This window comes from Camellia sinensis, chromosome 6 (assembly GCF_055761805.1).
Source record: "Camellia sinensis isolate YWXY chromosome 6, ASM5576180v1, whole genome shotgun sequence".
Classification (NCBI taxonomy): Eukaryota; Viridiplantae; Streptophyta; class Magnoliopsida; order Ericales; family Theaceae; genus Camellia; species Camellia sinensis.
In genome coordinates, this window is record NC_138966.1 from 45332587 (window position 1) to 45348040 (window position 15454).

General features: G+C 41.6%; 2 protein-coding genes across 2 annotated transcripts in view; one reads left to right on the forward strand and one right to left on the reverse strand.

Annotated features, from left to right (window-relative positions):
• The window catches only part of LOC114324048 (AP2-like ethylene-responsive transcription factor AIL5), a 35354-nt gene extending 30478 nt beyond the window's left edge, over positions 1-4876 (forward strand). The window contains exon 8 of the mRNA XM_082873195.1: positions 4257-4876. Within this exon, the coding sequence (XP_082729321.1) occupies positions 4257-4876 (620 nt within the window). The remainder of the gene's footprint in view (positions 1-4256) is intronic.
• Positions 1-15454, reverse strand: part of LOC145792645 (uncharacterized) — a 205404-nt gene that overhangs the window by 158816 nt on the left and 31134 nt on the right. The window lies entirely within an intron of this gene.

Here is a 15454-nt window from a genome sequence, read left to right on the forward strand (position 1 = left end):
TACATGAAATCCTAAGACACATGCACTGGACAACATCACTCCCCTTTTTTGTCGTGATTGGACAAAGGAAGCTTAATCAACTAAACCAAGATCAGAAACCACACAAGCAATGACATGATGACGTAAATATGAGGAGCATGCATGAAGGAAATGATCGAAGTATTCATGCTAACAAACTCTTGCAATAATAAACCAAACTCCCCCTCACTAAAAGCAACCACAAACACTGAAAACAGTGAACAAAAAGCAAACAACAAAAATAATATGGTAGAGCAAGCAAGGAATTCCAGATTTGTACCTTAAAAACACACAAGATGATCCAAGAAACACAATTACTCGAAAACACAATGTGCACAATCTATAGAAGATTCCTCATGAAGGAAAGTGATGCATTATGTGAAAAGCATAGATCCCATGATAAAAGTGTGTGTGTGACTCTTGGAGTTTGACAAACACAAGATTCAAATCCTAGTAGTGATATGAAAGCTGGACCTCCAACTAGAGAATCTAAGCACAACACAGGAAAGTCAAACCACTAGGAATCACGGGGTATTTGGTGAGTAAAAGCGGACACTCCCCCTTAATCAATGAATCCCTTAGTTTTTTTTTTTTTTTTTTTTTTTTTTGGCACATTTTTTCTTTCTATTTCACATTTTTTTCTTCTTTTGCAACTCATTGGCAGCTGACACGCTCAAGAGTATGGAAACCGAACCAGAGAAGCATGGATATAATATGGATGGCCTGGTTGGTGACTCTGAGGTAGCCTTTTCCTCATGGCTGGACTGCAAAGAATTGAGGGGAAAGTTGTGGAGATGCAAAAAGATGGAAGGTGGTTAAGAGACTCAACATCACCCATGATATGCTAATATAGGTCAATTCCTCTAGAAAAGCAAAAGATGTAATGCCAGAAGTCCATAGAAAAAAAAAATCACTAAGGTGGAAGACTCCGATATTTGCTAATCCAAGAGTGTGTACAGAATGAGACATACTAATCAAAGAACACACACTTCGAAATGAGTAATGACCACAGAAAGCACACACATATTAACATGTAATGGATATTCTTATCAATTCCAATATGGACCAAAGACCACTCAAAAATTTCAAGCTTGCAAAACCATACCAAGAAAATCTTTTTGGATTTTTTTTTTCTAAACAAAGTAATACAGAAAACGAACAGGCACACATTAAATGACCCAAAAAAAAAAACACACACAGAAACCTAAAAACTAAAATGAATAAACAAATTAGCACAAGTCCAGTTTTCTCACCCAAACCGCTTTAGTATGAACAAAGTTGTAAGAATTGCGGTTTTTGGGTGGTGTCTTAACGTTGTGGTTCCTTTTCCCTGCAATGGGAACCCGTCTCAACTTGGTTTCCAACTTCCTATTTTTAGGTCTAGGCAAATACACTCTCCCATGCAACTTATAACAATAAGGGTGAATATGATCATGCATACCACAATGATGACAAATAAAAACAGGGTGTACCTTCTTTTCTTTTACCTTACCAACTCTAGGAAGTTTGAGAAGTCCATCCTTATTTTGAATTTTTTGTTCTCCATTTCCTTGAGTTCTTGTATCATGAGATGTGGAAGCACTCTGTTTTTGCTCTTTCTTACCACCAAAGCCAATGCCACTCTTGTCAGAACAAATTTGTTGAGACCCAATGATATTGTCCAAAGTCTTTGATCCTTTGTTCCAAAGACCAATGGTAGCCATAGCACACTTGAGTTCTTCCTCTTTCTTGATCATTAGTTCTTCCAAAGCAACTTGAGACATCTCGAGAGTTTCAATCTTTTCTTCATATGTTGCATAGATTTGCTGTAGCTCATTCCTCTCTGTCTCACAAGTCAAGAGTTTTGCACAAAGAGCTTGTCGATCATTAGAAATCTTAAGGGCATCATTCCTAGCCTTGGAAATCTCTTTCTTTAATTTGACATTCTCATTTTCACATGCTTTGAGTTTCGTAGTGAGTTTGTCATTCAATTTGGATAAGTTAAGAGACTCCTTATACAACTTTTCATAAGCTTGCTCAAGCTCTTCATCATCACTCTCCAAGGATTCATCATCAGTGGAATTCTTAACCAACCTCTTCGGATACTCTGTTCGTTCTTTAGTTTTGGAAGCCGCCATGAAAGCAAGAAATTGTTTATGTCCCTATTCAACTTGATCTTCATTGTCACTTTCATCTTTATCAGATTCTGATTCATCATCCCAAGTGATAGTGAGGGCTTTCTTCTTCCTCAAACGAGTGGGGCATTCTAAAGCAAAGTGGCCAAATCCTTGGCATTCATAGCATTGGACTCTTTCAGAGTTCCCTTGTATCTTTCCTTTCTCCTTCTTGGCTATAGAATTAATTTTGAGTTTATCTTTGCCTTTAGATTTATGAGTATGAGTAGATTCCAAAAGATTAGGATTCTTTTTCAAAAAAGATTTTTTAAATTGTTTAACAAAAGTAGCTGTAATCTTGGAATCTATCTCACAATCCTCATCAGAATCCTCTCCAACTCTATGAGCACTACTAAAAGCAATAGCATATTTTTGTTTCTTTTTGAAATTCCTTTGTGCCTCATAAGTTTGGAGATTTCCAACCAAGTGATCCAGCTTGAGGTTGTCAACATCTTGAGCCTCCTCAATAGCCATAACTTTTGGTTGGAACCGATCGGGCAAGGTTCTCAAAATTTTTCCCACAACTTTGGATTCTGGTATTTTTTCACCTAAATTGAAGCTGGAATTAACAATGTCACTCAACTTTGCATAAAACTCATCAAAGGTCTCACCATCTTTCATTGAAAGGTTTTCGAAACTAGACGTGAGCCTTTGAAGTTTTGAGCGTTTAACAGAAGGAGTGCCCTCGTGAATAGTTTGTAAGATATCCCAAGCCTCTTTTGCGACTTCACAATTGCAAATACAACTAAACTCTTCAGGTGTGACAGCGCAGAAAAGAGAATTGATAGCTTTACTATTCCAGCTACTATTTTGGTAATCAATTGTGTCCCACTTATCAATTGGTTTGGGGAAAGTTACTCCATCAACAGTAATCGTTGGTTCAGTCCACCCATACATGAAAGATTGCCAAACTTTTTCATAAATAGATTTTAAAAACGATCTCATCCGAGCTTTCCAAAAGGAATAATCGGATCCATCAAGTAGGGGTGGTCGAGCCATAGAATTTCCCTCACGAATTGTATCCATTATCACAAATCAAACAAGATCTCGCTCTAATAGATTTGTATAACAAAAAAAATAGAGCAACCCGCTCTGATACCAATTGAAAAATCTAGAAATCCCCTAGATGTTGATTTGTGATTATGTATCAATTTTAAGCAGTATATAGCAATCCCAATCAAACAATCAAGACAAATCGACACAATGATTTTAACGTAGAAAAACCACAATTGGAGCACCTCCAACTGTGATAAAAAAACCATGGGCAACAGCCACAAAACAATCCACTAAGAAGATATAAAGGTATTACACAGGTATACTCTTAATTACCTAGCGAATCGACGCCCGAATTGAACCAACCCCTATGTGTCTCTTCCAACCCCGTCTTCACCTTGGAATTGTCTTGATAATGAGCCACTCCAAAATCCACCAAAGCTTCAGGCTCGAATTCTTTAGAATCCACTGAAGAATAGAATGAACAAACAAACCTTTGATGTATTCTTCTTAACCCATGAGTTGAATACTCAATTAAACATTAAAGAAAACTAGCAAAATATCCCCAGATATAAACCTTAATATCCAAAACGAAGATCTGGAGCAGTAATCCTAAAATCTGACAGAAACACGTACTTATAGAAACGGGATTGTTAGTATTAATCAGCTCGATCCCCATCATAATTAGCGAAGTGGCAATCTTGAAAGTATTAGCATCACAAACTTCTCTGCAAGGCACAATTCGGGTTGGATTCGCATCTAAAACTCATAGCCTCACTAAAATACAAGAGCGAATAAAATTACAACTGAAGGGAGTTTTGTCAAACGAGATTGCCAAGAATAAAAACTTAACAAAAATTCACATGCATATCAGCTGATTAACTATATATGTTGTTTCATAACCGCTAAGGTCGATTCAATTGCTATAAAAACTCTTTTTACAACTAATGATTTTTTTAAAAATTCACAACTATGTCACCTGATTCCCAATACATATATCGCTTGATTCTCCTGATACTGCTGCACCTCGACCAACACTCATTCGTCTTGAGATGATAGTAAACTTACAAAAGACATGTTTGTACTTTGTAGGTACCCAAGAGGAGGCTGCACATGCCTATGACATTGCACTGATTGAATACAGAGGGATAAATGCAGTAACCAATTTCGACTTGAGCACATATATTAGATGGCTAAGGCCGAGACTTAACTCACTTGCCCCTCAAGACCACCCAACACAACAAATGGAGACTCAACCTATAAATCCTTCTTCCACCTGCATTTTGGGCAGCCAACCCGGGTTCACCTTCCACTTCAATCCTTACACCGCCAGAGACTTAGGCACGGGCACTGGCACGACCATGACACCTCAAAAATTTGAGATTCTAGAAACAAAGATGCCGGTTAGTCCTTGTAACAAGTCATCTACTTCCCCAACTGTGCTTGGCCTCCTCTTTAGGTCCTCTATGTTTAGAGAAATGGTGGAGAAAAATTCAAGTGTCATGGACTATGATACCGATAAGAATGAGAAGAAGCAGCCAAAGGCTGGTGGCATTGATGAGTTTGGAGGGAGATTTTACAACAATATGGGGAGTGTTGAATATGGAAGCTCTTCCATTACATTGACTGGTTTTCAAGAGGAGAACACATTGCCATTGTATACCAAAACTGGGCATTCTCCTTGGAATGGTGCCTTGAAATTTGCTTTCTGACTAGGAATTGTAACGAATTGGTAGTTTTTTTATTTCTTTTCTTTTTTTTTTAAACGAAATGTTAGTGATTGGTTTACTGGGAAAAAAAAATGGTTGAATGGAATGGAATAGACAGTTTATAGCCTTTCCATATGGAATTCCCTCACAATGGTAAATGACGATTTCATTTACAATACAGTTTTTTGCAAATTTTTTTTTAGTGAACCACAATGAAAAATTAATCATTCTATTCCATTTTCATTTCAATGAACAAAATACTATTAGATGCCATCATAAGTTTCTAAAATTGAAGTACATATCAAGAATTGAATATCAATTATATATCAGAACATTTCAATTAGTAGAATACTTGATGAAAGAAGTGTATAAATCACATATTCTTCTAAATTATAGGATTAATTTGAAAAGTAACCAGTAACATGCAAGAACAAGTAGTTTATATGTGATCAATCAATTATTACATTGAATAGAGTCCCTTGGTTCTATGGGTAGTAAATGTAATAAAACTTTTCAGGAAAAAAAAATTAAAAACTAAAAATTAATTTTATGAAAAAAATCAAAAAAATAAAAACACGTAATATTTTTATATAATTTTATCTTTTGGAAGAGTAAAAATAATTTTTAAAAATTCAAAAGCCTCTTTTCTATATTTATTTTAATCAAACTTATTTTTTCAAAAAATAAAAATAAAAATAATTTCAAAAAATCAAACCAAACTTGACCTTAGAGTTTTCTCATAATCTAATAGAAAGTCCAAAATATAAAGCTTGGGGTTGGGTAATATATTTGTCAATCCTTGCCACATATTTTTTCAATAGATAGTTTTCAAAAAAATTATATGTGTATTATTAATATTTTCAAATCATTCTCTCAGAATATATATTTTTAATATTTACTAAGTGTGTGAGTGAATTTCTTACCACACTGCCAAACTCAGTATTCAGCTGGAGAGCACTGGCAGAATAGATGGCACCTGACTGACCTGCAGCAGAAAGAGAAAATTCTAGCAGTGGTTCGTCCACCCGGGGGCACTCCGACAATCAAGTCAGTATATCTCAAAGATAGCCAATAGTGCTAATCTCACTGTTTAGAATATAAATTGCATACCTTAGACCCATCGGGGGTGCCTCTCTTTTATAGTAATTCAATCCTAGTCCCCATAGAAGCCTAGCTTCAATGGACTTTTGCTCAGTGCTTATCCTGGACTCTCCAAGAGATAAAGATAAACTCCCTAAGAGTGTTATCCTTATCCATGCTGAAGTCCTTGCTCATTCTAGGACTCTTGTGTCTTATCCGCTTATCTCGGATTTCGATATCTTCGGAGGTAACCTCGGCGTGGCCGAGATAACCTCAGCGTCATGACCAGGACACGTGGCACCTCGGCTGACACGTCGGCGTCACCTTGGCCACGTGTTGGTACTCAGAGAATATATCCCCACAACTGCCCCCGAGGTTCTACTACCTCGGCAATCTGAGGTGATGGAACCTATACTAGAACTTCCTTCCAGTGTGTCGGCTTAAAATTTCTTTAGTCGAGATCATCATATAGGCTAACATGTCTTTTTTAAAGAACATGAATTTCAAGAGCTCCTTCATGCGTATGATTTGTCGTGCACAATAACTCAACAGTTTTAGCCACGCGTCTTCCCCTTACTGGATCGTACTTGATACGCATTTGTAAATCGTCTCACGCCTGCGTGCACTGTCTGACGCATACGTTGTTTTAGGCGCATTAATTACCTTTTTGCCGTCGTTTCGAGTTTTGACAAAACTTCTTTCTCCTTTCGTCTTTTCACTTTACATCGTCTTTGTTCAAACTCTTTCTATAGCGATCCCGGTTGCCCCTTTACTGTTCTGTTGTATTCCGGACTCTGTTCCGTGAAGTTGGTAGTTGTATCTATCTTGTTGTCGTCCTTTAATTCCACTTGATTGAGTTTTAGGATGTTTTGGGCGGGGTTGTTACAGGTTGGTTAGGCCTTGGTTTCAATTCCTTGTTGCCCAGTTTTTAGACGGTCCGCTCGAGCGGGTCTTCTTGCGCTCGACCAGGAATTGCACACCTCCAGTATTTCGTGTTTCGGCAAAACTTCTACAGATGTGATTTTTACGCTCGAGCCGGTTTGTTTACGCTTGAGCGGTAGCGCTCGAGCGGGTTTGTTGGTGCTCCAGCGAGTAGTACTTTCTGGGTATAAATTCTGGGAGGGGGAAATCTATGCTCGAGCGGACTGGTTTTCGCGCTCCAGTGGAAGTGCTTTATTCTTGAGTCTTGATGCTCGAGCGAGCCTTATTGCGCTCGAGCGTGTCCAGATTTTTGTTCTTGGCGCTCGAGCGTTGTGTTCTCCGCTCGAGCGGGTCACGCGTATATGAGTTATCCGCTGGGTGATTTTAAATCACTTTTTACTTTCCTTTCTCTCTCTTACTTTTTCTAAAACCCATTTTTGAGAGCCCCTCTCTCTAGAAACTCCCTTCTCTCTAGGGTTTGATCTAGTTAGAGTGCCCTCCTTCTCTTCGGCCTTTGTAAAAGTTGTGTTGATCATCGAGAGCGTCGTTTTGATCCGAAAATCTTGGTCTTTGGAGCACTTTGCTTTTGGTCTCTTCTTCATCCGAGCTCTAATTTCGAGGTAGGGATATCCTACTCCTCTTTATGAGCTTTGTCTTTAAATTTTTGCATTTCGATATGTTGGGGGTTGTTGGGTAATTTTGAGAGAGTTTGGGCCTTTGTGTAATTTTACAAAAGTCGGGGTTTTTATTTATATAAAACCTAAATGCATGTTTGGCATGGAAAAGTGAAATTAATGTTGAAACATTAATGAAAATGGAACCTAAGGGTTGTAATGTTAATTACGGAAAATGCCCTAATTACATTGGTTAATTAATTCGCATAATTAATTATGAGGAATGAGAAATTGATTTGGAAATGTATGGAAATAAAGGGTGTAGTTGGATTATTTATCACTCACCTGGTTGAAATGTTGATTATATATTCATTGTTGCATTTATTTTCTGTATGGAAATAACTGCTTTGGGCTATCGGTGGAGGATAGTCTTGATTGTTGTAGATAATGCATGATGATTAGGCAAACTGAAACTAATCACTGGAATATGTCATTGAGTATGACGGTTGAAAGAATACATTAAATTTATGTGTTGTGTGGTGATGTGTACAATTATTGTTTATATGCATTGTGTTGTGTTGGAGGAGATAGGGGATGTACTCCACGGTTTAGGGGAAGATAGGGGATGGACCTCTAAACCGGATGTTGTTAGGAGAAGATAGGGGATGGACTCCATAGATAGAGCTCATATGCTTATCTAGTAATGTGTTGACATAGCTCATATGCTTGTCTTTGGAAGTGTGATAGTGCTCTTATGCATATCTATGGAAGTGATGATATAGCTTGTATGCTTATCTGTTGGTGTGTGATATAGCTAGTATGCTTATCTATTATGAAATGGGAAAGTGTTTAATATGAGTTACTGTCTCATATGAGTTGTTTGGCCAGGTACTGAGACATGGTTATAAATTGAGAACTGAAAAGAATTGGAAAATGGATTGTAACATGGACTTGTATGTCATGAAACCGTAAAGTGTGATAAGGGAAATTATCAGTGTTGGCCATCTATCAACTGCTAATCTTTTAGTCACTGTTCATATTTGGTTTAGCGTATTTCTACTGGGCTGTGGCTCACCCTATATGGGAACATCATTTTCAGGTACAGGTAGCATGCCACCTCCAAGGGCATAGCTTGGGAGGCTAGAGGCGGACACACTTTTGTTGTCTTATTTCTTTTTGATGTATTACATGTAAATTCAAGCCAATGGCTTAATGTGTAAGCGAGTTAGTACTCTCTTTTATAACCAAGTGTTAACTTGGAAAGCTGTAAGCCCGTAGGGCATTTGCTTTTGTTGTTAACATGTAATACTTTTGTAATGAAGTACTCTAATGAATCGAAGAATGTGGATCGTTTGTATATAAATGTATGTTTATATTGATGGGTTTAATGTCATTATTTTGAGGGCGTTACAACTTGGTATCAGAGCGTACCGGGTTCGAATACTTTGGGTACATTGGAAGTGATTAGGATCACAATGGGTTTGTCTCGCTTGATAGAGACTTAGATGTAGTGTCATATGCTATGTGCTTAATTGATAACATGCTTATGTGACTATGTGGGTATGGGATTTCGTTTCTAGGATGTTGATTGGATCCTTGGGTTTCTGTGAGTCTTGTTGGAAAGGCACTTGATCAATGCTGTTTCTAACCGGAACTCTAGTAACGCCTCGGGACTATCATTATCCGAAAATGAAATTCGTAAGTGCTTATGTGTTTATGTGCTTACGTGGAGTGAATTACAGTTGTCCATGCATTAGGACGTGAGTGTTATAGCTTCGGCACATTTGTGAATGTGCTAATAGTCTTGATTACCTTTATTTTGATGTCAGGACGAGGGCGTGGTAGACGTGGCAGGCATGGTAGGCAAGAGGTACCTGTACCGGATGACGTTCCGGTAATGTAAGAGGGTGTTGGTCAGGCCAATGTGGCCGAGCCAGCGGGTCAGCAGGCTATGAGTGCCTTGGCCCGAGAGATAGCAGGAGCTTTGGGCATTCTCAGAGCAGGGAATCAGGCAGTTGAGGCAGGGCCTTCTTTCTTGAAGAGGGAGTTCTTCTGGTCTAATCCGGACGAGTTTGTTAGAGATCCGAAAGAGCCACTTAAGGCCGACGAGTGGTTGGAACAAATGAAGAAGACGTTCGAGATGCTTGGCATCGAGGACGGAGCATTGAAAGTGACCTTGGCATCCTTCCAACTGAAGGGAGATGTGGGTCAATGGTGGAAGTACGAGAAGGGCAGTGTTGGTGGTGCATGGGAGGCGTTTGTGAATGCTTTCCAGGAGAAGTTTTTATTTTCAGCTGCAAGGGAGAAGCTGAGGGAATAGTTTTTTCAGCTTAAACAGCAGGGCTTGTCTGTGGCCGAGTTTGAGGCTACTTTTACTAGTCTATCCAGGTTTGCACCTAAACTGGTGGCGTCTGAAGAACGCCGTTGCTTCGAGTTTGAGCGGAAGTTGAGGCGGGGCCTCAAGTTGAGGGTTTATGGGTCTTACATCCGAGAGTATAGACATTTAGTGGATGCTGCAGCTCATATGGAGCTTATGATGCAGAAGGAAGACGAGGAGAAGCATAGAGGCTCCAAGTGGGGCCAGGAGGGTCAGGGTGATGGCAGGAGACAGAGGGGTTATAACCCTCAGCAGTCTCAGGGTGGAGTTGCTAGATCGACCTTTCCGGTGCCGAGTGCAGGCTCGGGGAGAGGTAATCAGGGAGGTTTGACTTGCTACACTTATGGCCAGCTGGGTCACAAATCTTCGGTTTGCCCGCAGAAAGGCGGAGGTCAGAGAGCTGCTTCTTCTTCAGCTAGACCCCAGAGTCAGAGTTTGGACAGGGGGCAGCCCTTATCTTGCTATCAGTGTGGGCAGCCTGGGCACCTGAAGAGGTTTTGCCCACAGTTGAGTGCTACTTCAGGAGCGTCTGGTCCTAGGCAGACGCAGAGTTATCAGCCAGCTCAGTCTGTGCAGGCCTCGAGGGCCAATCCGGGTGCTTCGCCGTCCTAGTCAGTGCAGCAGTCGTATGCTCCGAGGGGTGAGCAAGTAGATCAGGGTCCTACGGGGCGCGTGTATGCTGTTACCGCGCAGGATCTAGTACCGTCTCCATCAGTAGTGAGAGGTACCTTTTTGTTTTGCAACTCGGTTGCTAATGTGTTGATTGATACGGGTGCATCTCATTCTTTTGTATCTACTGCATTTGCATCTGTTTTGGAATTGGAGTTAGCACAATTAGCATCTCCTATATGTGTGGTATCGCCTATTGGTGGTAAGTTGATCTTGAAATAAGGTGTTAGGGGTTGTGATATAGAGGTCGTTGACCATAGGCTTCCTTTTCCATTTGTTGTAATGCCCATGAAAGGTTTTGATGTTATTTTGGGTATGAACTGGCTATCGTCATATCGGGCTGTTATCGATTGCTACCACCAGAGGGTCACGTTATGTACCTTGAGCAGGGAGTGGTTCCATTTCTTGGGAGACCGAGTTGGTAGTGTTTTGCCACCGGGGTATGATTCGCGAGGGCGGAATGAGCTTAGTGGTCTACTTGCTAGCTTTGAGAGTGGTGAGGGTGGTGAAACCCAGCTTGGGTTGCCGAGGGTGGTTTGTGAGTATTCGGATGTCTTTCCCGAGGATCTCGTTAGTTTGCCACCTCACCGAGAGATTGAGTTCTCTATTGATCTTATGCCCGGCACGGCGCCGATTTCTATGGCACCTTACCGTTTTGCTCCAGCAGAGTTGGTTGAGTTGAAAGTTCAGCTCCAGGAATTGCTAGATAAGGGTTTTGTTCGCCCTAGTGCTTCGCCGTGGGGAGCACCGGCCCTCTTTGCTAAAAACAAAGATGGTGCCTTGAGATTGTGTATAGACTACCGGAAGTTGAATCGGGCTACGGTCAAGAATAAGTACCCTATGCCCCATATAGATGATCTGTTTGACCAATTGAAGGGTTCCCGTTGTTTCTCTAAGATAGACTTGAGATCGGGTAACCACCAGTTGAGGGTCAGGGAGGAGGATATTCCTAAGACGGCATTCCGTACGCGGTATGGCCATTATGAGTTTTTGGTGATGCCATTCGGGCTTACCAATGCACCGGCAGTCTTTATGGACTTGATGAACCGAATTTTTCGGGAATTCCTAGATCGGTTTGTGGTCGTCTTTGTGGATGACATTCTTATCTATTCGCCTTCTGAGGATGAGCACGAGGAACACTTGAGAGTGGTGCTTGAGTTGCTTAGAGCCCATAGGCTGTATGCCAAGTTTGGAAAGTGTGAGTTCTGGCTAGGAGAGGTTCAATTCTTAGGCTATGTGGTATCTAGGGAAGGGGTGTCTGTTGATTCATCCAAGGTTGAGGCAGTGCAAGATTGGGCAAGCCTAAGAGTGTGTTTGAGATCCGCAGTTTTCTGGGATTAGCTAGGTATTACCGTCGGTTTGTGAAAGATTTCTCCAGGCTAGCTTCGCCGTTGACTAGATTGACACGGAAAGGGGTCAAGTTTGTATGGAGTGAGACTTGTGAAAAGTCGTTCCAAGAGTTGAAAGTTAGATTGACCACCGCTCCGGTTTTGATTATTCCAGAGAGAGGGTTGGGTTGTGCGGTTTACTGTGATGCCTCACGAGAGGGTTTGGGTTGTGTGTTGATGCAAGAGGGGAAGGTGGTAGCTTATGGCTCACGTCAGTTGAAAATACACGAGAAGAATTACCCTACACACGACCTAGAGTTAGCAGCAGTGATCTTTGCCTTGAAGGTTTGGAGGCACTACCTTTATGGTGAGAGGTTCGAGGTGTTCTCGGACCACAAGAGTTTGAAGTACCTGTTTACACAGAGAGACTTGAATTTGAGGCAGATGAGATGGATGGAGTTCATTGAGGACTATGATTTTGAGTTGCACTATCACCCGGGAAAGGCCAATGCTGTGGCCGATGCTCTTAGTAGGAAATCCATTAGTGATGTAGCCTGTATTGCCATCTGGAAATGGGAGATGTTGGGTGCACTTGGCGAGTTTGACTTGCGTCTAGGCGAACCTGTTGAGGCTGCGGCCTTGTTTTCTGTTGTTGCGCAGCCTACACTTGTGACTAGAGTGTTAGAGGCACAGAGAGGTGACCTTGAGATAGAATCCCTCCGAGAGAAGATCTCAAATGGGAAAGTTGAGAAGGGTTTGACAGTGTATCCCGACCAGAGTGTGAGATACTGAGACCGTTTGTTTGTGCCGGAGTCTTGCCGGGAGGAAGTACTTCGAGAGTTCCATCATTCACGTCTTGCGGTGCATCCGGGAGGCACTAAGATGTATCGGGATTTGGGTTGCCAGTTTTAGTGGCGGGGTATGAAGAGAGATGTGGCTGTTTTGGTATCGAAGTGCCTTACTTGCCAGCAAGTGAAAACCGAGCATCAGAGGCCAGCGGGTTTGTTGCAACCCTTGCCTATTGCCGAGTGGAAGTGGGAGCATGTCACTATGGACTTCATTGTGGGTCTTCCGAGGACTCAGCGGGGTAGTGATGCCATTTGGGTGGTTGTAGACCGGTTGACTAAGTCGGCGCACTTCATTCCTATGCGCGTGAGAGATTCGGTAGATCATCTCGCCGACTTGTATATTCAGGACATAGTGAGATTGCACGGGGTCCCGGTGACAATCGTCTCCGATAGAGATCCTCGTTTTACTGCTAGGTTGTGGCAGAGCTTGCAGAGTGCCTTGGGCACTAAGTTGACCTTTAGTACGGCTTATCACCCTTAGACTGACGGGCAGTCCGAGCGTACTATTCAGATCCTTGAGGATATGCTTCGAGGTTGTGTCCTTGACTTTAGTGGGACATGGGAAAGGCACTTGCCCTTGGTAGAGTTTGCCTACAACAACAGTTTTCAGTCTAGTATCGGTATGGCACCGTTTGAGGCCTTGTATGGCCGACCGTGTAGGTCTCCAGTGTGTTGGGCCGAGGTGGGTGATGCACCTTTGTTGGGTCCGGAGATAGTTAGGGAGACGACTGAAAAAGTTGAGCGTATCCGTAAGAGGCTTGTTACAGCCCAGAGTCGCCAAAAGAGTTATGCCGACCGTCGGAGGAGGCCTTTGGCATTTGAGGTAGGTGGTCATGTCTTCTTGAAAATATCACCTAGGCGGGGTTTGATGTGGTTTGGGAGGAGTGGGAAGTTATCCCCTCGGTTTATTGGTCCCTTCGAGATCCTTGAGAGGATTGGTGAGGTTGCCTATCGTTTAGCCTTGCCGCCGCAGTTGTCTGGAGTTCATGACGTCTTTCATGTTAGTATGCTTCGGAAGTATGAGTCGGATCCATCCCACGTGTTGGACTGGACCGACTTGGAGGTAGATGAGGATGCCTCGTATGAGGAGAGACCGGTTCGGGTCTTGGATAGTCAGGATCAAGTCCTGCGTGGCAAGACCATTCCTTTGGTGAAGGTTTTGTGGAAACATCACGGAGTGGAGGAAGCTACTTGGGAACGTGAGTTGGAGGTCCGCGAGAAATATCCGGACTTGTTTATTGAGGAGTAATCTTGTATTTAGATTTTGTAATGTTGTTGGACTTCAGAGCTTTATATATGTCTTGAGTTGTAAAACGTTGTGAATGTTTTGGTTAATGGAAGTTTGTTCTAACATTGTGTATGTTAAGTATATTGTGGAAGTGCAAGCATGATGATAATGTTGCATGTGTTATGGAATTGTGGAATATGAGTTGAAATTGCTAAATTTCAAAAGAATGCATGTTGATAATGCAGGTTGTTATGAATAAAGTGTATTGCCTCTTGAAAAGAGATGGGATCAACCAGTAATGGGTCGGGTTGTTTAATATTATGTAGCAATATTATTGAGAATGGAGAAAACCTGTTTTTGAAAAACTTGTGTTTAATTTTGGGGACGAAATTCTTTAAGGGGGGGAGGTTATAGCGATCCCGGTTGCCCCTTTACTGTTCTGTTGTATTCCAGACTCGGTTCCGTGAAGTTGGTAGTTGTATCTATCTTGTTGTCATCCTTTAATTCCACTTGATTAAGTTTTAGGATGTTTTGGGTGGGGTTGTTACAGGTTGGTTAGGCCTTGGTTTCAATTTCTTGTTGCCCAGTTTTTAGACGGTCTGCTCAAGCGGGTCTTCTTGCGCTCGAACGGGAATTGCACACCTCCAGTATTTCGTGTTCCTGCAAAACTTCTGCAGATGTGATTTTTACGCTCGAGCGGGTTTGTTTACGCTCGAGCGTTAGCGCTCGAGCGGGTTTGTTGGCGCTCGAGCGGGTAGTACTTTCTGGGTATAAATTCTGGGAGGGGAAAATCTACGCTCGAGCGGACTAGTTTTCGCGCTCGAGCGGAAGTGCTTTATTCTTGTGTCTTGGCACTCGAGCGGGCCTTATTGCGCTCGAGCGTGTCCAGATTTTTGTTCTTGGCGCTCGAGCGTTGTGTTCTCCGCTCGAGCGAGTCACGCGTATATGAGTTATCCGCTGGGTGATTTTAAATCACTTTTTACTTCCCTTTCTCTCTCTTACTTTTTCTAAAACCCATTTTTGAGAGCCCCTCTCTCTAGAAACTCCCTTCTCTCTAGGGTTTGATCTAGTTAGAGTGCCCTCCTTCTCTTCGGCCTTTGTAAAAGTTGTGTTGATCGTCGAGGGCGTCGTTTTGATCTGAAAATCTTGGTCTTTGGAGCACTTTGGTTTTGGTCTCTTCTCCATCCGAGCTCTAATTTCGAGGTAGGGATATCCTACTCCTCTTTATGAGCTTTGTCTTTAAATTTTTGCATTTCGATATGTTGGGGGTTGTTGGGTAATTTTGAGAGAGTTTGGGCCTTTGTGTAATTTTACAAAAGTCGGGGTTTTTATTTATATAAAACCTAAATGCATGTTTGGCATGGAAAAGTGAAATTAATGTTGAAACATTAATGAAAATGGAACCTAAGGGTTGTAATGTTAATTACAGAAAATGCCCTAATTACATTGGTTAATTAATTCGCATAATTAATTATGAGGAATGAGAAATTGATTTGGAAATGTATGGAAATAAAGG